We start from the raw sequence: 23,497 nt of genomic DNA on the forward strand, positions 1-23,497 counted from the left end.
AGCCATTGTTATTGGTATCTGATAAGAAACCATTTAAAAACCCTAATTTAACATTCTACAACTGCTTCTATGAGATGCAGTGGAGCCTTCAGACCCATTTTGAGTGCTGAAAATACTGCTGATTAATTAACAATTAATAACAAAAATTATTTCCTTTTCATATCCCTCAACTGTGCTAAAGCATGTAGGAAATCTTTTTGAAAACACAGGTGAGGTTTCAAAATGTCTCTGGCAGAATAACTGTAATTCATAAGAAGCACATAGGATTGATTTGCCTATAATTTCTAGGATTAAAAAGTTATCCCACAGATGCACCCTGGCTTCTGATTAAATAATGAGGGGTTATTCATAGTCATTTCTTCACTTCTTGATCTATAGTTAGAGCTGGGATGCTTTCCCCACTCACTAGAAGCCACTTTTGTGTTGTTGTGGTGTTGTTTGTTTTTAATAAAAGACCAATGCCAACTTGATCAAATTTTGCAAAGCTCAAGTGCATTTCCCAGTACAGACGTTTCCTCTGCAGCCTCCTCCCCAGTGTCGATCTGACATTGTCTGCTCGTCTAAAGCCGTCGCAAGTAAGGAGAGGACCCCTTAATTTAAAAGCCCCACTTCGGTTTCCCTGGCTTTCGGTTAGGAGCAGAGTTGTCCGTCACCTCCTCCCGATTCATCACTTCGGAAACAACGAGCCGCGCAGTTTCTTTGATTCGATTTTCCCCTCCTCTTCGAGGTCGCTCTGGCCGCCTCTCGAAGCAGCAGGTGGGAACTTGGGAGCGCTGGGCGGCTCCACTGTCGCTTTGCCTTTGCCAGTCGCCGCCGCCGTCGCCGCGGGTCGGTTCAAAGGCCGGCACCCCAAACTTTGGCCGTCGTAAGCACCATGGACAGCGATCTCCTGCCCCGCGTGGACGCTGCAAGTTTCCGGAGCCTCTGGCAGCGCTTCGATTCTGACGGTGAGTGAGAGGCGGAGGAGGATTTTGGGGAGCGGGGCGTGGGCGTGGGGCGAGCGCGCGGAGGCTTCCTCGGGGCAAAAACTTAATTTGGGGTAAGTCTGTTTCGGCTTCCCCGAACGGGCCCTTTGGTTTGATTGAGATTCACTGCTCTTTGGGGGTTCCCCCCTTGTCCTGAACTTTTCCCTGCAACCCACCTGCTTCACTTTCCAATACAAGATGCCCTGTCAAGCTGCGAATGTTTTTGTCACTGCTGGAGACGATTAATCAATGGATGGCCAGCTCGTCTGTTTACTCCTGAATCGTTTTTAATGACGCATTACTCACAGGGACCGGTTTTCCTCCCTCGTTTTGGCCCATCGCTTTGCTAAACTCCTAATGCTTGCAGTTTTGTCTAATGTCTATGTATATTAAACCTACTACAGCATGGCTGTAGTATTCTTATTTATCCTTATCTACTTCCCCTTTTTATTGGTATTATTATTATTATTATTATTATTATTATTATTATTATTATTATTATTATTATTATTATTATCTTTGTGGCTTTGCATGTACCCTGAGTGCTTCATTACCAGAGACATACTCTTTGTGTGTCGAGCCACAGATGGCCAAATAAAGTATTCAATTCAATAAAGTAATTAAGTCATACATGAATTGCATATGTGGGGGGGTGGGGCGTTTTAGCAACAGAAGGGCTTACATGCCTCTCAAACTCCTTTGACATACAGGCTTGATTGATTTATGGTGATGTCAAGCATTGGGCTTGGGATTCATATACTTATTGCATATTCAGTAATATAGTTTATTTTATTTTATTTTTAGACAATGGGTACATAGAAGGAAAAGAGCTTGATAATTTTTTCTGTCACCTGCTTGAGATCCTGGGCAGTAAAGTAAGTACTCCATCATCTTACGTGCATGTAAGGATGGCACAAACAAAAGCTTGTCCAGCTTATTCCTGGCTGGATTAAACATAGCAGAGCTAAACATCTGTTCAGTTGTTTACCATGAACCATTGGGGAGGAGAATTCATTGTTCCACTCATCCTCCACTAAAATAGGAGGTTGACTTTTTAAGACTCTCGGTGCAGAGCCTTGGTTATTGTTCTATGCTATACTTGATCATGATGAGGGTATTTAACCATGTCCTTACATGTATCTCTTACTGATTTGCCTGGTAATTCCTACCGCTAAAACATCATTTGCTACCTCCAGAGTCTGCTTTGCTTCCTTTCAAAACAATCTCATTACTGCTGGCTCTGTGTTGACTCTCCACATTTGCCACCAACCCAGTGGTCATATTTCAGGCATAAGGCTCACCTGTCCTTTTCGGGAATCTGTACCACCTGTTTAGTTTGATTAATGAGGGTGAACCAAGAGGCTTGTGTATCCATAGAGTGGATAAAGGGAATTGTAAAGCAGGTGTTCTGTGGCCCATGGAATCTGTGGTAACATTAGTTTTACAGATATTGTACTCTGGGTTCCAAAATAAATTAATATTGCATTTATACTGTACTTGGATGCAAAGTTCTGTAAATAAGGTCCTGCACGGTTGTTTTATATCGGCAAATATATTTTCCTTTTATTTTAGTTTTGATTGCTTCCTGTTCAGAGTACAAAAAGAGATACACAGTCCCACTCTGGTCTACTTTGCCTGTCCTTGAACATGTAGAGTTTTAATTTAGGAAATTACAAAAGGCATAGGCAATACTTTCATTACATTAGCTGTGTATTTATTTACACCATAGTGAACAAGACTTTTCCATTTCTAATCATTGCTAACCAAGCAACTTGTTGAAAAGCAGAAATGAAGGAAAGCTAAAAATAAACAAAGGAAGGCTAAGGAAGATAAATATTAGCTGATGTAGTGAAATCAGGAGATGGGTTTTATTTTTTCTTTAAAAGAGGGGTCACATTTCTAAATACATGAGGTCTGTTGCCCTCTCTGGAAGTGTGTATCCAATTTTATTTTTGACCTCTCTGTTTTCAGAGGTGAGATCTCCATGAAAATTGGCCATTTTAGCTGAGCATGTTTACTATGCTTTACATGAAATGAAATTTTGTAGAAAGAACAATTTTCCTTTCCACTGAATGGAATTATAGTATCATTGCAGACATTTCCCTGGTCATGAAGGAGCCAGAATACCATGCTTCTAAGTTTCAGTGCCTAAACATTTCTGGTAATCTTATTGCAATTGCAGGATCCTAGTTTGTTAGAATAGAATAACAGAGTTGGAAGGGACCTTGGAGGTCTTCTAGTCCAACCCCCTGCTTAGGCAGGAAACCCTATATATCATTTCAGACAAATGGTTATCTAATCTCTTCTTAAAAACTTCCAGTATTGGAGCATTCACAACTTCTGGAGGTAAGTTTTTTCCACTGGTTAATTGTTATGTCAGGAAATTTCTTCTTAGTTCTAGGTTGCTTCTCTCCTTGATTAGTTTCCATCCATTGCTTCTTGTCCTGCCCTCAGGGGCTTTGGAGAATAGCTTGACCCCCTCTTCTCTGTGGCAGCCCCTGAGATATTGGAACACTGCTATCATGTCACCCCCTATTCCTTCTTTTCATTAAACTAGACATACCCTCATCAAGCTAGACAAACTAGAAATTTGAGAAGAGACAAAAAGATATTGACAAGTGAAAGGAGAACACAACATTTCTTGTCTACCGATAACATGATGAAGAGGATAGGTACTAACTAGTTATGCTGAGAAAAGTTATGTGATACCTACTAAAAATTAAAGAACTTGGTGTGAATGAAGGCCAACAGCAACGAAATAACAGACAATTATGATTTCATGTTGATGGGTATAGGTGGACAGAAAAGCCACATCCAGACTAAATTTCTGATTAACTTTCTAACCAACCTTAATGATTAAATAAATGGACAGGCTTGAAGAACTTCTGTAGGACAAATTAGCTTATACAGGAAGGATTAAGTAAATTTCACCACACCTGATCAGTCTGTCAAGTTAGCAAAGGATATACTGGTATGCTTCCACTGCCATATCTGTTTGGTGGGTGAGACACATTTATGTATATTTTCAATATTGTTACTGTAATGTTAGATATTACTAATGACTATAATCCTATAAGTGGAGAATGGGAGGTCTCCTCTCTTCTTTACAATGATCTATTCAATCTCTGACTATTTTGTAGACTATTTTGGAAACATAAAGGTGATGCAGACAGACTTAACAAACAACCTAGCAGGGTTATTGTGAGAAAGAATAATCGGCTTCGGTTTCTGTGCTTTGGGAATTTAAAGGACATCATGCAATCAAATAAATACTAATGTGTACACTGAAAGTTGTCTCTGTTTGAATAGCTAACAGTTCCATAATTATTATTTTTAACCTCTTATTTTTCCCTTAGTGACCAATGGAGCCTCTACTTGTTGCTATTTTTTCCCATTTCATTACTCTAATCTGTTCTCATTTTGTGTAAGAAAAGCAACCCCAGCTGGGAAAACAATAGAATGACAGAGTTTGTCAAGCGTGCAAAATGAAAAAAAAGAGACAATTGGATGGTTGAAGACAATATGAGCAATTGGGAGGGTGGTTTTTAATTGGCAAGGTGGACTGAGGAGTCTTCTTGTGGTTTTCTATCTACGCTTAGCAAAATTTCATTTATCTTTCCCTCAGGGTTGTTGATAGATTCCTCCTCCCTTAAAATAGCCAATCTTCCATTTTGAAACCTTGACAGCTGGGCTCAGCTGTTCCTGGTTACTGTTTCCATGTACTTTAAAAGGAAAACTAGCTATTTGTTTTGAAATAAGAATAGCAGGTTAACCAGAAAAGATTTTGCATGGCCTCACTAACAGGCTCATCCGGCATTCTGAGTTCAAACAGAACAAATAGACAGGCTCCATCCAACATTTTTCATCAACTGGCCACTAATTAAGTGAACCTTGTGCAATATCTACCAACATGGAACATTTGAGCTTTTGAACTCTGAACATATAGATTAATCAAAAACACATTTTCTATTAATATATTTTTAACACCAACGTAGGGCATTGTGTACAAACATTTCTAGAAAAATATGAAGGTATCATAACCAAGACAAGAAAACTGATGCCCACTGATGGAAGGAGTTAAAAGAGAGAGAAATAGGATCCCTCAAGAATATCACATAACGTGCATAACAGAAAGTGTAAGGAAAGAAAATTCCCTAAAGAATCCAGTCTGCTAATGGGTTACATTTCTTGGCATTTCCAGATTTGTAAGGTGTGGATTCTTTGATGGTGAAAACAATCCTGAATATGTATTTATTCACTGTCCATTTGAGTTAATTTTGATTCCTGGTGTCTGCCTGGACTAGGCTGTTTTCCCAGCAAGACTTTTGGAAGTGGCTTGCCCCTGTCTTTTTTGCAGAGTTGAGAGAGATTAGTTGCTCACCTAAGTTCACCCACCTGACTTTGTGCCTATGGCAGTACTGGAATTCACATTCTCCTGGTTTCTAATGTGGTGCCTTAAGAACTACAATGAACTGGTACTTGACTAATGTTACTAGAAATCTAATTTTGCAATTAGAATTAGCTACATATAATGACATCGTTTAAAATATTGCTTGCAAACTGTACACTGCTTACTTGTTGATAAAAATATGTTTAAGTAAAGAACATTTGCTTCAAGTTACAAGTTACATAAACTAACATACACATACACACATACACACACATTCAAGGGTAAATTCTTAGTTGGCTTTGAGTTAAAACATACGAGCCTAATAGTTAGCAATTTTATATAAAAAAGGAAGCTGATGACTTCAGTTGAATATGTTCTTTTCTGCTATCCCTTTTATAGTATAATTTTCAAAGCCTTAAATGATCTTGAACTCCTTTTGTAGTTTCCTCTTGGAAAGTCAAGCTGGAAGTTTAAATTATAATCATAGGTGATATTTTTAAAAAATTAACCATGGGAATCAACCCACTTCTTTGTTATACTTTCTGAAAGATGCTTCATTTGGGATAAAAATATCTGGAGGTATTGGGGTTTTCAGAATCTTGTTTCCATAACTCTTGGAGCATAGATGAGTTTTACCAATAGATAATACTCCAGTTTTGGTGTTTTCTTGACTAATTTAAAGGCCATGCATCACATGTTTGGATTGGCTTATTTCATCTCTATTACCTCTTTGTCATCCAGGATATTCTATAATCAACAATTCTCACCAATTGTTACCCAGTGTACTGGGCATGCATCAAACTAGAAGGGCCCATGGGTCTCCATTGGAGAGCTCAGGGGCAAATGATGACATGTGTACAATGGCATCACACAAATGCTGTGACTTGTGCCAGTTGTTGGAAAGCAAGTTTGTAGTAGTGGCATTTAAGTCATGATATTTTTTTTGATATCATCATGGTTTGCTGTCGACACCACCACTGATCTCCAAGGCCACTTCCAGTCCTTACGTTCAATAATTGTATGAAATTAAGGAGAAGTATTAAAATGTATGCCTTAGAATGTGGTTCCATATAATACCCTAGTATTTGCATCACTGCAATTCGTACACTCTTAAAGTTGTTCCAAAAAATTCTGCCTAGGATGAAGCTCACTTGATTTTGAAGTCAAATATCTTCAAGATGGGATAGGAAGCTGCCACTCATTTATGTCAGGATTCTGGCAGTGGCCCTAATTAAATCATGGGCTTCGAGCCAAGTTTCAAAACCTCCAGTCCAGAGGATTTATTAGGAGCTAACATGATGGTATGACCTGCGTGTAGCCGATTCTGAGACATGTAATTCACTGTTTTCCCCCACCTCTCTTCATATTCATATTCTCCAACTGAAACATGTCCATAGCCAAGCATCATCAATCATGTTCTCCAATTAGAGATTTGCATGGCAGAAACTCTAGTTGGTTAGTTATAATCTTTGCAAGATATGAATGGAATGCACTTTAGGATTCCAAACTGCTGCACTGCTCTTTTATATCCCCCCCCCCCCTTTCTATTGGCAACTATAAAACAGGCATAGAAAATGTTTTATGAGTTGACAACTTAATTGTTTTGCTTAGCAATAGAAATTTTGGGCTCAATTGTCATTGTAAGTTGAGGATTTTCTGTAATTGCAGATGGGATTCTCTACAGCTTCTTATTCTGTGCTACATATGTGGATATATGGTTGTGTGGTGCTCCTCCATTTACAAATGTCTACAAGATAATATAGCAAGTATATTTAATTGGGAATCTTCATTAGCAAAGCAGATCAAATTGATTTTTACTCTTTTAATGTTAAAGTTGCTCTAAATCTTTTCCTTTCAGTACAGAGTACCAACTGGAAGTCTTCAATGGGTGATTTTGAAGAAACCTAAAAAGGACATACTCATAGAATGTCAGTTGTAACCACAGTCCTATGATCATTATTATTTTTTTGTACAGAGCACCTTTACAGAAGAAAAGGTTCAGAGGATGAAAGAACAATTGATGTCAACCTACAATGTAACTAATGATGGACGCTTACAAATACAAGAGGTACCTGCCTCTTTTCTTCTTTGGGGACTTTAGAAAATAGCATTAGATAATTGAACACACCCGAGAGCCAGTTTTAATCAAAAGAATCTCTTGTATCTTAGACATTGCTGCTGTTGTCTCACTTCAGCCATGCCTGATTCCTGTTTTTGGAAATAATCCCAGCAGGAGTATTCACAAGACATGGTCAAAAAGGTTAAGATCACAACCACAGTGGTATGAGCTCTGCCCACATTTTTATGTGTGCATTCATGTGATACCTATGAAAAAGCAGGAAGAGCTTTGAACTCATCATTGTGGCTGTCATCTTGATTTTTGACCATAAACAGCCCTGAGTCCTGTAAACACATAGAACAGGGGCATTGGGAAGATTAAAAAACAAGGTCAGGATGATGCTTGTATGATTGAAGGTCCATTCCTTTTTTATATGTGCCACATGTGTGAGACACATTTAAACAATCACAGGGTCAGCCCTCTGAACTTTTCTGATTGATCTAATATAGATTCAGGATACGGATTATTCTACAACCATAATAATTTATGTTATTTTAGCTTGCAAATATGATATTGACTGAGGAAGACAACTTTCTGCTACTTTTCCAAAGAGAGACTCCTTTGAATAACAGCGTGGAGTTCATGCGGGTGAGTAAGAGAATTCTTGCTGCATGTTCTGGTTTTTGAAGTAACAACTGTTGTTGGTTTTAATTTCACAATGCACTGCCTCAAATAAAATAAGTACTGGAGGATTTCGTTTGTAAAAACAGAATGTATTTTTGTGATAAGAGGAGCTAAACCTGAGACTACTTCTACTCTTTCCTTCTGATACCAAAAAGTAAATTTATCGGGGACAAAACGATGGTGTTGTTGGAAAGGAGGGAGGCAAATCATAGGTGGGCATGGAATATCAGCAACTTTTCTTCTATAAAACTTCCTTGAGATGCATCTTGAACCACCGGCCCATCTCTTTTTGTGTTCTGTAATACATAATCTCTTGTTTGTGTATGGTTTGCTGTGAAATGACAACACATGCTTCTTGACATAGGTACCCTACCCTACCCTTCTCTACCCTTTTCCATACCATGCCACACCATACTCCTTTCTGTAGCTGCTTATTCAATTCACAAATTACAACCTTATCTTTCTTTAAAGCAAATATAACCACAAAAGGACTGTGTGTCTTGAACTGTGAAAATGTCAGCCTTTGGCTTAACAAGCTGCCGATAGCAGAAGGTTTAATGGATAAGGCATGTTTACTTCATATGGGAAGGAATAAAAGCTGTGTCTATTTTTCCATGTAGTTTAGTGTTCAGATTTCTCTTATTGAAAAACATGTTAGCAACATGCTGGCCCTGTGCTCCATAGATTCTTACATTTAAAAAAAAACTAGTAAAAAATAAGTTTTTGGTCAATCAACTGAGAAGGACTCAACAGCTTTAACACATCACCAAGAAGATGCCCAGTTTATCCAGCTTTTATATTGAGATGTATACTGGATACTGAGATGTATTTTGTAGACTTCCAGAAATTATTATCATTTATCAGCCTGTGAAAATAATTCTACACCTGGTTAGAACAGATTTTATGGCTTATCAGTTTCAGCTTCAAAATGCAGTTGAGATAAGCTATCTTATTTGCATAGCAATAACCCTGGCCTGGATGTGCAATCATAGAAACCATGTGTCCATACTGAACTAGCATGTCTGTAGTTTGACTTCTTTTCGTGGAAAAAAAAATCAGTAACACAAACAAGTGAGACCTGTAATAAAATAGGCTAGTGTAGACTAGAGTCTGTCATGGACAAAATAAATGGAAAGCAAATAAAATGGAGGCTTTTCTTCCCTGCCTTTCAAAGTTTGGGTTCGATTGTGGTCAGTTGAAACTTCCTTTATATGTAAACTTCTTTTTAATACTAACACTCTTTCTTGTGATTTGGCAACTAATCAATAGACAGTTCGGTGAAACCAATCTAATGAACCAGATTAACAGAAAATGTTCTGTTATTTACTTTGTTTTTTGGCACTACAACCTCTTCTTTAGGCTTATGCTAGCTGAACCTGTAGCACTGTAATAGTCCTAAGAGAAATCTGTCAAAGGATTTATTGGTGAGGTTGTGATGTTGATTCAAGGACATAATTTGTAAAGTACCACACTTTTTCTTTCCCACAGATTTGGCGTCATTATGATGCTGACAGCAGTGGCTTTATTTCAGCCGGTGAACTCCGAGTAAGTTCTGGGCTTGCTGGAACTGTATCCAGAGGCTGCTTTTGTTATTAGCTACACTTTGATTACCTTAGCCCATTACCTGTACTAAGCAGAGTTCCAGGTAAGCCACCTTTTCCAAGGTGGCTGCAAGCTGCAATTAAGTTTTCTTGGGGGTGGGAATAAACCCCCGAAATGAATAGGCCCACAGCATGCATATAGATAAGACGTGGATGTTCTGTTTCTCTTTGTGGCAATATTTGCGGGTTAATTTATTATTTCCCTTACCTTCCTAGAGCAGTTGTTTTCTCTTTAAAATAGTGGAAACCTGCTGCGCCTATTTTCAACTACAGAGGCAGAAGTGCCTCTGGAAGCCAAAACAAAGTTGCTCATCCATGAATTATGCATGAGACTTGTATGAATCCAGCTGAGTCATGTGTATTGTTCTAGGATGAAGTTGAAATGTAACTTCTACCCTCTTTCCTGAACTTAGGATTTTCTGCAAGATCTGTTTCGGCAGCATGGAAAAAACGTTTCCAAGGCAAAACTGCAGGAATATACTGATACCATGGTAAACCGAAATTTCTTAACTATTATTCCTAGCATTATAGTAATTCCTAAATCTTTGAGGCAGCCTGAAGGATTTTTTTTTACAGTATTTGGATGCGCGTAGCAAAGGATGAAAAAGAATATTATACAATACATGGAGCACACAGGATTTAAGGGTCATTTCAGAGAGTAATCTTCTACCTTCAGAAATATAATGCAAAGGAAAAAAAGTGGAAACGGTAGAGCAAGAGCAAAGAGAAAATGAAGTAAGGAGAGCTCTGAGTTCTCTCACAAGAATCTTTCAATTCTGGAACTCTGTATTTTTCCTTTAGGTCAGAGACATGGCCTGTGCCCAGTAATATGTCATTTTTAGACACTGTGCTGGAAGGAAAGTGTCATTTGCAGCCGATGCTTTTTGAGCAGGGGCTTCCCACGTAATTTACCCCAAATTGGGTAAAAGTGGCTTTTCTTTCAGCAGGGACACACAAACTCATCATCCAATCCCAATTAAATAAGACCTTTCTGATAAAAAGGATCTCAGTAAAGAGGATTTCCTGATAAGTGGTTTGGGGTGAGGAAGAAAAGGCTTGGGAAGTCCTGCTTGGTAAGATGTTGAGGAAGGATGCTCATATTCTTGTTTTAAATCAAAAACATTCTTTCAGCTTTTGGGGCTTTGGCAACAGCTTGAAAGTGTAAAGGGTGAATGCAGAAGGCCAGCAACCAAAAGTAAATGTTCAGATGCAGGATATTAACTGGGGCTGGCTCTGCAACCACATTCATCCAATGTTATTGTTATTATTTCGTCTTTATTGGCTGCTAGTTTATTTCCATGCTCAGTTTAAATTGCTGGTTTGGCCTTTATAGCGCCAGCAGCACAATATATCTACTTAGCATTAAAAGCCACTAATTTCTATGATTTTTATATTCAAGTGAGTGCATAGAGATTACCATCTAAATGGCCTAAGCATGTAAGCCTTTTCCATTTCAATATTTCTTTATAACCTATTTTTAAAAAAGCTCAGTGGGAACCAATGATCAGGAACACTTAACCCAAAGACATGTTTAGTTCATTTAGTCCTAGTTATTTTTTTTTCATTATGTTTTCTTTCCATGTATCTAGCAATTTTTGAGATATTTTATTTCAATTATGTTCAACTCATTAAAATATATGCAAAAAAAAAACAACACCTTTCCTGTATTAAGGACTAGGATTATTAGCAAACAGAGAGAAGTCTTGAGTATCTTTTATTACATTTCACTTCCAGAAACAGAACGAACCTTTAAGTAAACCATTGATTACATGACAAATTTTAAATTGGGCAGGCAAACTTTTTAGACCTAAAGGAGCAGCACACAGACACAAAATAATTCAGTCCTTTGCTAAGATCATTGGAAGAAACTTTTCCTCTCACGTTTAAGTGAGATACATATGGTGATCACTCAAAGGATAGTTTTTCTGGTAGTGGATCCCTTGGAGACACAGCCATAGTGTGTTCCTTCAGCTACTGGGGAGGGGAAGGGCATTCCTTTGCAAATCTTTATGTGTCAGTAGGATGAAAGCAGTGGTGGGATTCAATTAATTAAGAACTACTGGGTCTGTGGGCGTAGCTTGGGCATGGCTTGGTGGGCGTGGCAGGGGAAGGTTACTGCAACATCGCCATTCCCTCCCCACCCCACTAGCCTGCTTTCCAGCTCCGTTCACCTGTGCAGGGCAATGAAAGAAGACCCAGCCGATCAGCTGGGACTCGGGAGAATAGATGGAGGAGGGGCCAGTCAGAGGTGGTATTTGCCGGTTCTCTGAACTACTCAAAATTTCTTCTACTGGTTCTCCAGAACTGGGTCAGAACCTACTGAATACCACCTCTGGATCAAAGGATGCTGAACAAAGCCATAGTGCCATCTTCCTAGAAGTGTTATCTGCAAAGAAAAAGCTTTAGCCACTGAACTAAAAGGACCAAGTCTATCACCCAAGTACTCACTATAGGGGCCTCATGTCCTCTAAGCATAATGCAAAGCTATGCAAATCCTCTTTTTATTTGTGGCTAGCTAAACATGTACATTGTCCATATTAAGTGTGTGGGAGCTCAGAGTATTTTAAGGGTGCTAATTAACTGATGAATTGCCAAAATATGTGACTGGTGCACTGGCAATCAAGGAGAGTCTGATCACATTAATATATTTCTTTCTCTAAAAGAAAAGGAAACTGAATTTGTAGAAGTTTGTCCTTGCTGATGTTGATGAAAATTTTCAGTCATCCAGGTAGAATTGTATCATTGTTCATCTTTCTAATATGGCTCTCTATTGTCTTTGTAGCGGTCAGGGGTGTCAAACTCGCAGCGGATGCATCATATGCTGATCCCGCTCCCACCCCATTTAGCGAAGGCAAAAAAGTCCCAATATATCATGTGACACCGCCGTGACGACACGAGTTTGACACCCCTGGTAGCAGTGCAGCTCTCTACAAATGCTATCTCCATTAATCTGAACATCCAGATCTATCTTGAATGCCTTACAAGCCATTCAGATATATTTGATGGCCAAGTAGTTGCTAACTCTATGGTATGACTTTTAAAGGACCCTGGTATTTAGCATTCTGCAATTCACAAAGCTACGTTTTGTCTATGCTACGTGCAAGGAAAGCTCATTACTGGCATATTCATCTGCAAATCATACTACCTACCCTGCCAAAATAATCATTTTCAGATTAAGGTTATTATTATTCATTGGCTAAAATAGCAAGTCATGATAATATCTGTCCAACTGTCAGCAATGGGCTTTCATTTTCAGTGGACAATATGCTTCCATCAGATATAGCAGCACCTTTTACCTATGTAAAAGGTACTTTTTAAAACTTTTTTAAAATGTGCAATTTAAAGAAAATGGAGGAAAGTCGAGAATTAAGGATTAATTCTCAGCTACCTGGATGATGAGAATGTTCTCCATTTTTGTCCAAATAGTTGATGAGTAATTTAGTTTATTGCATCCCTGAGATATAAAATAGCGTTTGAATGATAAACTGTTTGGTTCCTTCATAACCCCATGCCATCATCTATTTAGCTTTTAAAATTTATTCTACTGCAGTAGGAGACCACTTCCTATGCACCTTTATACATTTAACCCATCAAAAAATTATGGGAAGAGTTTTAAAATAAAAGGAAAGGATACATGAGAAAACTAGTTCTTTGGAACAGGTTGCTAAAACACAGTTTAGCCACTGTAGCTGTTAAGGCATCAGAGTAGAAACCAGGAAACCATGCATAGTCCTACCTTAGGCATGAAAGCTAGTTGGGTAACTTTGGGCCAATTTCTCAGCCCAAGCCATTTCACAAGGTTGCTGTTGTAGGGAACACAGGAGGAGGAAGGAGTATTAGGTACACTTGCCACCTTGAATTATTTATAAAAATAATAAAGATGGTGATCTAAATGATAAGGAAGGGCGTGGTGGCCTAGTGGTTAAGATGCTAGACTTGTCAACTGGAAAATTGACTGTTTGAGACCCTAGTGCCACATGACAGGGTGAGCTCCCATTCTTGCCCCAGCTCCTGTCAGTTCGAAAGCATGCAAATGCAAGTAGATAAATAGGTACCACTTCAGTGGGAAGGGAACTGCTCCAGGCACTTCAGCATACAGTCATGCCAGCCACATGACTACAAAAATTCTTCAGACAAATGTTGGCTTCCTCAGTTAAGAAACAGAGGTGAGCATCATCCCCTGGATGGAATCAGACCTGACTGGATAGGGACAGGGGTGGGCTGCTGGGGGTTTGCAGGGGATCAGGAGAGCCCCTAGATAAGATTCTGCACAGTTTGGAAAACCCCCCAAATCCCACTCCTGACCCACCCCACCCCACCCCTCCTAGGAGTCCCCACGCAGCCCGTTTTGGATGCAGGTAAGTGCAAGGTGCACACGGAGGCTCGGAGAGGGTGAAAAATGGGCCTCCCAGAAGTTCAGGAAGTTTCCAGCTTCCAGAGAGCCTCCAAAGCCTGGGGAGGCCATTTTTGCCCTCCTGGAGGCTTGAGGAAAGCCTCCGGAGCCTGGGGAGGGCAAAAATTCCCCCCCCCACCATGGTGCAGGAGGCCAATTAGGCCACGCCCATCCAGCAATCGGGAAGAGAACCCCTTGCTAAAAATTTTGAAGCCCGCCCCTGGATAGGGAAAACCATTACCTTTTTTATAAATGATAAAAAGAAAAAGAAACCTGCTCTCTCTGCGGGCCTACAAGTTTTTTTTTTTTTATTGTAACAGTTATGACAGAGGACTTTTGCTTTCAGTTCAGTTCAGCCCCTAATGACAGAACTGACAAACCTAAGTAAACCTGAAGGAGAGGAAAGGACATGTGATGAGTAAGAGTGACTGTTTATTGACAATATTGACTATTCCACTGCACAGAGAAGCGAAGGCTTTTGAGCTTTCCAGAAGAAGAAGAAAAGGGAAAAGAAAAGACGTGAATTGTAGAAGAAGCAATTCTCAGTAGTGAATCACGATTCATTACAATGGAACCGCGTGATGATCTCAGACAATGAACCAGGTGCAAGAAAAGAGACAATAAAACCCTCATCTCATGCAGCGTTGGTATGATTTCACATGAAGTTGCTGAAATGTCTTACTCCCCTATTTCTCCAACAATACGGCCTCCCCGAATAGGAAGTCCCAGCATGTTTTATAGGCATGAAATGAAATTAAGCCCCTCCCCCCAAATTAAGGCCTATATTAAAACATGCGAAATGGGGGGGGGGATGGTGGGGGGGCTTGCCGTTAGGAAGTACTTTTGTTGCATACCCAGATATGGTGCTGCCTGCGTTGACCCCGATACGAAGTGCCCCACCAACGCTGAGGTCAACATCCAAGCCGTTGCCGCCCACCCGAAGATTCAAGGGTGGGGAAATTAAGTCACCCCCGAAAAGACAGCCTAGCCATTTTTGGGGGGCTCAAAAAAAAATAAGACCCGGCCTTATTATATGAGAAACATGGTAGAAATGGCCCAAGGCTTGTAATATCTTGTTATTTCATATGATTTAGGCATTTTCATAGGACAGCAAGCGAGTTTTCTCATCACTATTTTGAAAATTTGGCAATGCCCTTGGGATTCTGGTGAGAGGGCACTGCCTCGCCAACCCCTAGTTTTCTGTCTTGGCAATAGTAATAGTACTTGGACTTATATTCTGCTTCACAGTGCTTTACAGCCCTCTCTAAGCGGTCTGCAGAGTCAGCATACTTATTGCTCCCCCACAGTCTGAGTCCTCATTTTACCCATCATGGAAGCTGAGTCAACCTTGAGCCGGTCAAGGTTGATCTACTGGCAGTAGGCAGAGTTTGCCTGCAGTACTGCATTCTAACCACTACACCACCATGGCTCATTTTGCCATTCTGATTACTGTAAAAAGTTCATTACGTGTCAATTCCAATAGATCAGTGAAGACTTCAGTAGAAAACGGAGTTGCTATCCCAGGTCGGTCCATTAGTCATCTTTTGTGAAATGAGGCCAGGCGTATCCTTACACTGCAGTTGATAGTTGACATGTTTCTGATTAATAATCCAAGTTCATTAATGTTTCAATAATGGGAACTGCTAGAAAGTTAGAGATCTCATGGTGTCAGAGTTTGACTCCTCCTCCCGTTGAGGGTTTGTGTGGCACGTTATGAGGGGATATGAGGGAAAGATAATGAGATGCAGAAACTGGCAATTTGTAAGACGCAAAGAGAAAGAGAGAAGCTGCTCACTTGATCTTGGGAATACCTTTGTAGAAGGACCATTATAGTTTACCACTCAGACTGTATAATGTTTGTAAAACGCCTCCATTAGTTACATTAGGGGCAGAGGTGATATTCAGCAGGTTCTGGAGAACCAGTTCTGGAGAACCAGCAGTGGAAATTTTGAGTAGTTCAGAGAACCAGCAAATACCACCTCTGACTGGCCCAGCCCCCATCTATTCTCTGCCTTCTGAGTCCCAGCTGATCGGCTGGGTCTTCTTTTGTTGCCCTGCACAGGAGAACAGAGCTGGGAAGCAGGTTAGTGGGTAGGGAAGGAATGTGGATTTTGAAGTATTCTTCCCCTGCCATGCCCACCACACCCACCAAGCCATGCCATGCTGTTGTGACTCGGAGGCCTGAGCCTGCCTTGTTAGAAGATACAGACTTAAGCAATGAGGAAGAGAGGGATTTGGCCTCGAGATTTGAGCCTGCTTTGCTGGAAGACACAGACTTGAGCCAGGAGGAAGAGGAGGATTTGGCTCTGAGGTTTGAGCCTGCTTTGCCGGAGGATTCAGAATCATCTTCCTCCCCAGGACCTTCCTCCCTGGTTGTGCCTCTGGTGTCGGCAGATAATCAGGAGAGCATAGCAGAGCCTCTGACTGAGGAATGTTGGTTTGATGCAAGGAAAAGATGTAGACATAGACGTGAAATGCAACGTAAAAGGACATGTCAAATCAGAGACTGAGATGAGAGACTGACACGCCCCTCAGGAAATAAAAGGGGGCGTGTTAGCTTTGAATCCTTGTCCGGGACAATTTGTTTATTTGGGATAGAAGCTTTGACAAATTCTCTGTGCGGCGTTTGCCTTTGATTTATGGTCTTGTCTTGTTATCGGACTTGGCAGGCAGCTTTTGGAAGACTGCCAAGGACTTCTCCAGTCAAAGGAATTTAACTTTGTCATTCCTGGTCCTGTCTGTTTATTTATATTCCTTTGGAAACTTGGACTCTCACCTCGTAGTCACAGGTGAGACAGAACACCATGCCATGCCCACCAAGCCACACCACACCCACCAAGCCATGCCACACCATGCCCACCAAGCCATGCCACCCCCCACCAAGCCACCCCCACCAAGCCATACTCACAGAACCAGTATTAACCATTTTTGAATCCCACCACTGATTAGGGGTGTTCAATCTTGGCAACTTTAAGACCTGTGAACCTGTGGATTTCAACCCCTAGAATTCCCCAGATGGAATTCTGGGAGTTGAAGTCCACAAGACTTAAAGTTGCCAAGCCTGGACGCCCCTAATCTACATTGTGCGCTCATCTGAGAAAAACTAAATCATATGCTGTAGGAGTGCAGGCTAATGATTTTGAGATGGCACTATCTTCTAAGCCACTGAGCCTGAAGATTAAATGATAGAAAGATGAGATACTATGCAACATATGGATAGGATCATATTCCCCCCTCCCCTGGGATGTTTTACAGCTTTCCTAATGGTAGCATTAATAAAATAAAGACTAAACACTAAGCCAGTTTTGAATATTTTAAACCTGGAGCTACGCTGTGCAGTTTGCCAAATCGCTTTTCCACATATAAAAAATTAAATCCAGCTTCTCAACCTCCTTTTATTATAGTTTAATCCATTCACTATTTCCTTCACTCTTCCTTCTTTTCCTTTCATTCTGAAAAAAAACCACAGCATTTCCCCACCCCCCTTCACCCTTTTGTTGTTTTTGGACATAACGGCAGGAAAAGCGCAGCAAAAAGTAAACCAAGCAGCAAGAAAGGAAATGCTAAGAATACAATTAGAATATACTTCGGAGAGCAGAGAAACCTTTTTATATTAATAAATATTGATACTAAGAGACTGAAATTTCTTAATTAAATTCCATTTTTATGCAGACAAAGCTCTTTGGCAGTGTCATATGTTTTTGGAAGGCTCAGCAAGATAATGGATAAGGATCATTCTTCTGAGGGCCTATGGCAGGGCTCTCCAAACTTGGCAACCTTAAGACTTGTGGATTTCAACTTCTAGAATTCCCAAGCCATGACTGGCTGGGGGATTCTGGGAGTTGAACTCCACAAGTCTTAAGGTTGCCAAGTTTGGAGAGTCCTGGCCTATGGCTTCTAAGAACAAATTCAGAAGACCTGCTCCTGCAAACTTCTCCCCAAGAGTGCCCCCCAAAGTACTAGAACTACTTCTATCAGAAATGTCTGGCTGCAGAACTCTGGGCCATGCTGGTAGAAATGTCTGGGAATTGTAGTTCCAGTACTAAGGATGAAATTCTGGGGCAGGCTGTTGTTGACATCTTAGGCCTATGGTGTTTACATACGTACTTACCCAGGACTCCCAAACAATACATAATAAAGTCTTCCCATAAGGATATCAGATGCAAAAACCTAAATTTTCAGCACTCCCCCATCAATTGTTCCTTTGCAATTTACATTTAATTCTTGATTTGTCTCTGCAGTTTGTTAAGGCTTACCCGATTATCTTATCCCAAAATTACATTCTTAGATTTTTAGCCTATCTCATCCTCAAAGGCTTTAGGGCTGCAGGTTTATACATGCTTTCCAGAGACCAAGCACTCCTAAAGGTAGTAGCACATTCTTTTGAATCAACTAGACTAAAAAAAAAAAATTCATCAATTGTTAGAGAAAAATTGGAAAATGAAAGAAAACAGGTATATATTTATTCAAACAGGTATATCTTTTATTCAACGTATTCAATGCCCGCTAGCTGAAGGAAGCATCTCAAAACATTATTTTAAAGTTATGACTTGAACAGTCTAAATATCCCTGGGAGAAATCTATGGTAGACTTTTGAACATCTTTGGATCGTCACATAACCAACCATTTGTCTGCCCACTGTCACTCAAAGTAATTTGAGAGTATCATTCTGATTAGCAAAATGCTATTGGTTTGGGAGTATTGGGATTTTTTTCTTAACTCTCCTAGTATTAATCATTTCACTTCCACTATTTGCATTGTAGATGAAGCTCTTTGATAAAAATAAAGATGGCAGACTGGATCTGAATGATCTCGCAAGGTAAATATTCACTTCAAGTGGCTTCAGCAACTCACCTCATGTTGTGCAGTTACTGCAGGCTCAGGACTTGCTTTTCCTGGAAGCAGGGTGACAATGCACCATATCACAAACTACTGTTTCCAGAAATGTCTGTTAAATTCCTGTGAAATCTCCTGTTTCTGAGCTCTGTCAAGCACCACTGTCTATTTCTGTGGAAATGAAGTCTCAGAAAATAATGGTTTGGCTCTTTCCACGCAGGATTTTAGCTCTTCAGGAAAATTTTCTCCTTCAATTTAAACTGGATGTAAGTACAGTAATTTGCAGGGAACTTGATTATTCTTTTTTTTTCTCTGTAGTTTCACCCCCCCCCCCCTCAAAACTAATTCCTCTCCTACATGTTCTTCGACTTAGGCTTCCAGTGCAGAAGAAAGAAAGAGAGACTTTGAGAAAATCTTTGCACACTATGATGTGGTAAGAGTTTTATTATTAGTATTTGGGGTTACTGACCCTACACCAAACGAGAGTAGCCTGTTTTATGAATGGCTGTCCTTTATTGAAAGATGTTCTCGAATACTCTATGCCTAGTTTAAAGATGAATCAAAGATAATCATTGCAGAGGAATTTCTCCATCATTAATGAGTCTTATTGAGCTAGCATGCAAATTGTGGATGTCTGTGGTTGTCCCCATGCAAATGTAATTTGCATCAAATATACATAATTCACATTATTTGCACAATCATTGCTGCCGTGATATTATTGTGACCTGTACCAGTCAGTTAAACCAGGGGTCCCCAACCACCGGGCCCCGGACTGGTACCGATCCGTGGATCATTTTGTACGAGGCCACAAAGAAATATATATAAAAATATGTTTTTGCTTCCGGGTGTCTTATTTTGAAAGACAGCCACTTCCGCCCTCGCCTAACTTCCACGCTTGATTCTTTGGCGTGTATTTATCCTGCATCAGCAATGCAAGCTAGCCCTCACAAAATGAGTTATGGGTTCATTGCAACAGGTGATTCACAAGCCCCACACCCAGTCTGTGTAATATGCGGTGACAGATTTTTGTTATTGGAACCTTCACGCCCCTACCCGGTCCTTGAAAAAGTGTTTCTGCGTGAAACTGGTCCCTGGTACAAAAAAGGTTGGGGACCACTGAGTTAAACTACAAGTCACTTGGTTATAATTCTTCACAAAGGATAGAAATGGATTTTGCTTTATTTAAATGATGGTAATTGTTTTTAAATGTAAGTGTGTATACAAATCTGCGTGTACATGTATAGTTACAGAGATTATTATAGCTGCTTTGCTAGGCAAATGGATCAACAGGGCATTATCCAAACAAATGCTGCTCTTAATGGAGGGCATTTTCTGCCTTCCATTATTTAAAATGCCAAACATAATGTTTTTTAAAAATTTGTTAGGGCTGTGCAAACTTTGCAAAGAGGTATTTGGCAACGAGCAAGAATCTGTATCTATTTTGTAATCATTAAAGGAAGAGGTTTTGGTTTTTGGGGGTGGAGTTGGCAAGGATCGTGAGTTGCTTCAGAAACAGTTCTTGGCTGTCTTCCATTCATAATCATTCTTTTTTGGTCCTCTAGATACAAATGCAGATAATTCTGATCTGGCACTGTAATACGCTTTAGCCAAGTACAGACGAAAACTATAGGCAGTGGGAAATTTCTCTATCTGTGAAGGTTTTCCATGTCATATTTCAATTCATTCTTTCATTCAACCCATTCTTTCATGGGTTGGAATTGCATAAAGAATCTCCATGAATAGATGAAGATCTCTAGCTTTCAAAGCCAACTGCCTCTACAACAAGAAGCAGAACTATAGAATGATGCCGAGGAGGTCAGCATTTTTGTTTCCTCCTTTTGTTTGCACAGACGACACACATTTAAAGTTCTTGTAGAAAGTGTATGACTCTTATTGATCTGGTCCACCAAGAACTTGATGCTCATATCCCATTAGTCTTTAATATGCCACAGCTCTTGTAAGATTTATGTGGTCTACTTGTTTTCAAAGCTGACAGGATAGGAGTAAGGCAATAATCTTTTTCCTTATGGATTCTGGTCATTTTCTTGTTTTTTTTTCTTTTCCATGAAATCCTTCTTACTCTTACGGATATAGCTTCCAAGATTGAGTACATTATTGCCAGAAGAAAGAGCAAAGTATGTAGATAGACATGTCAATGTTTTTACTCCACAAATGTACATGATCTTTATATATTCCAGAGTAAAACAGGAGCTCTTGAAGGTCCAGAAGTTGATGGGTTTGTAAAAGATATGATGGAGCTTGTCAAGGTAATTTATTGTTATTATGTTTTTTGCCTGTTATTTTTAACCAAAAGTTGCTGGCAGCCCTAGATCAATTAGAGTCAGACCACCTGTGTATGTTTCAGTTCAGCTGCTTTAATGATTGAGCAAAATAAGCTGCTTCCATTTTCTTTTTTATGGAAACTGAAGAAGAGAAGAATGGGAGAATGTTATGCAACACGAACTTTTGCATGCATTACAGCTTGTCTTGTTCAAATTATCCATACTTCCTCAATTACTGCCTTTCCCCATCCTTTCTCCCAGACGTAAATATTTGCTGGTAATGTACTGACAGTGTATTTCAGTTCCACAGAACATATTTCTTCCAATCTGATAATTTCCTTTATGATGGATTACATCGGCCATTACCCTTCAAACATCAAGCAATTACCTGTTTTCACTAGGGATAATAGGAGTTCATGTTCAAAACATCTGGAAGAGCCACAGTTCAAGAAGTCTGTTTCATATTATATGTTTTTTTTAAAAAAAATTAAATCTACTACCCTGGAGTACAACTCCATTATTTCTCATTATCTCAGCAAATGATATAACCTTGCTGGGCTAGGAGACTCAGACCTTGTTTATACTTGAATAAGGGACTTCGTACGAATAGTTGCAGGCTAACCCGGTTAATGAAAAAACAACATAGAAGAGGCAGAGGCAAGGTCTGGGGTAGACTAACATCATGCCTACTGGTGTGTAATTCATCTTGGCAATGATGTGTTGTTCCCTTGTTATGTTCAATTTTATGTTATTTCAATTTGTCTAGATTTTTAAGGTGTTGTATTGAGTTTAACTTAAATTAATCAAATCAAATAAATAGATTGGATGGGCTTAATGCTAAAAATGACTATTTTGTTTTCCAAAGTGCACTTTAATCTCTTTCTTTTTCTTTTTTTTTTCTCTCTCATTATTGTTATAGCCCAGCATTAGTGGTACAGATCTGGATAAATTCCGAGATATCCTGCTTCATCACTGTGATGTGAACAAGGATGGAAAAATTCAAAAATCTGAACTTGCCTTATGTCTGGGGATTAAAAATACCCCGTAGGCATTTATATGCCTTTTTCTATGATCTACCTGTTTTTTTTTTCCTTTTGTGTAAACCTGTGGAAACAATTGTGAAATCTTTTTCAGTACTATATAATAATAATCTGCTATACTAAACTTAGAAGAGAGGGTGATAAAGGTTGAGGATGTTCAACTAGCAAGTATGTAGTCACAAGTATGTATTTGGATAGAAAATGTGATGAATAGCAACTGGTTCTGTGTTGTTCAAATGAGATATTATCTCTCATAGTCTTATACATTGTTGATCAATGAGAAAGTTCTGTGATTGCTACAACAAGAAAAGTTTCTGCTGTTTATTTTGCTTTTAATATTTTCATTCCCTGGGATGTTTATCTAGTGTTCTAGATGTCCTTTATCTAGTGTTCCCTTTGGTTTGTTCCTTTCTACTTTCAAGTACAGGGATGCGGTGGCTCAGTGGCTAAGACGCTGAGCTTGTCGATCAGAAAGGTCGGCAGTTCGTCAGTTTGAATCCCTAGTGCCGTGTAACGGAGTGAGCTCCTGTTACTTCTCCCAGCTTCTGCCAACCTAGCAGTTCAAAAGCATGTAAAAATGAAAGTAGAAAAATAGTGACCACTTTGGTGGGAAGGTAACAGCGTTCTATGCACCTTCAGTGTTTAGTCATGCCAGCCACATGACCACGGAGATGTCTTTGGACAGCGTTGGCTCTTCAGTTTAGAAACAGAGATGAGCACCGGCCTCCCCAAGCCAGAAACGACTAACATGAATGTGCAGGGGGACCTTTACTTTTACTTTCAAGTATGGTAGACGGAGTCCTCAACTTACAACTATGATAGAGCTTACCCGTTATGGCCATAAGTTGCAACATTCATAAAGTGGAGCTATCATGTGACCAACCCAACTTTACAACATTTCTGCAGCACTCGCTAAGCAAATGTTAAGTGAACCTATTGTGGGATATTTTTTACTCTAAAACACACAAATAAATCCCAGTTTTCAGCAAAAACATCATAAATCATGATCATGTGACTGTGAGAAGCTGCAAGCAACTGTATATGCAATCTGCTTGTCAAGTGCGCAAAATGTAGTCGCTCGGTTGTGGGGGGAGATAGCTGTCAAAACTTTGGAACTATGTTGTAACTTCAAATGATCGCTAAGTAACCGGTTATAAGTTGAGGATTGCCTATATGGCCTTTGAAACTCACACCGTTTTGTTTGTTTTTGTTAGAACATTTACAGAAAAATAAAACACAACAGCTGA

The 23,497-nt window shown here is 39.7% G+C and overlaps 1 protein-coding gene across 2 annotated transcripts; it reads left to right on the plus strand.

The window, feature by feature from the left end:
• The first annotated feature begins 784 nt into the window (after nucleotides 1-784).
• Nucleotides 785-23,497, plus strand: SCGN (secretagogin, EF-hand calcium binding protein). Of its 2 annotated transcripts, XM_026699171.2 has the most exons (11): nucleotides 785-947; nucleotides 1,770-1,840; nucleotides 7,331-7,423; nucleotides 7,973-8,062; nucleotides 9,587-9,643; nucleotides 10,113-10,190; nucleotides 18,856-18,911; nucleotides 19,149-19,194; nucleotides 19,302-19,361; nucleotides 21,127-21,195; nucleotides 22,130-23,497. In XM_026699171.2, exons 1-11 carry the CDS (start codon nucleotides 875-877, stop codon nucleotides 22,256-22,258), a joined length of 822 nt encoding a protein of 273 aa, XP_026554956.1. In that variant the 5' UTR covers nucleotides 785-874; the 3' UTR covers nucleotides 22,259-23,497. The 2 variants fall into 2 exon arrangements, with proteins under 2 accessions (XP_026554956.1, XP_087787099.1); XM_087930973.1 differs by lacking the exon at nucleotides 9,587-9,643 and having other exon boundaries at nucleotides 788-947; nucleotides 22,130-22,383.

This window comes from Pseudonaja textilis, chromosome 3, assembly GCF_049901715.1.
Source record: "Pseudonaja textilis isolate UNSWEBS1 chromosome 3, rPseTex1.2, whole genome shotgun sequence".
In the NCBI taxonomy this organism is placed as follows: Eukaryota; Metazoa; Chordata; class Lepidosauria; order Squamata; family Elapidae; genus Pseudonaja; species Pseudonaja textilis.

Bases quoted from the DNA above. Each gene is read 5' to 3' on its own strand.
- SCGN (XM_026699171.2), top strand. From the start codon at position 875: ATGGACAGCGATCTCCTGCCCCGCGTGGACGCTGCAAGTTTCCGGAGC. The intron at 8,063-9,586 runs GTGAGTAAGAGA...TCTTTCCCACAG, and splicing joins ACAGCGTGGAGTTCATGCGG to ATTTGGCGTCATTATGATGC. The intron at 18,912-19,148 runs GTAAATATTCAC...CTTTCCACGCAG, and splicing joins GATCTGAATGATCTCGCAAG to GATTTTAGCTCTTCAGGAAA.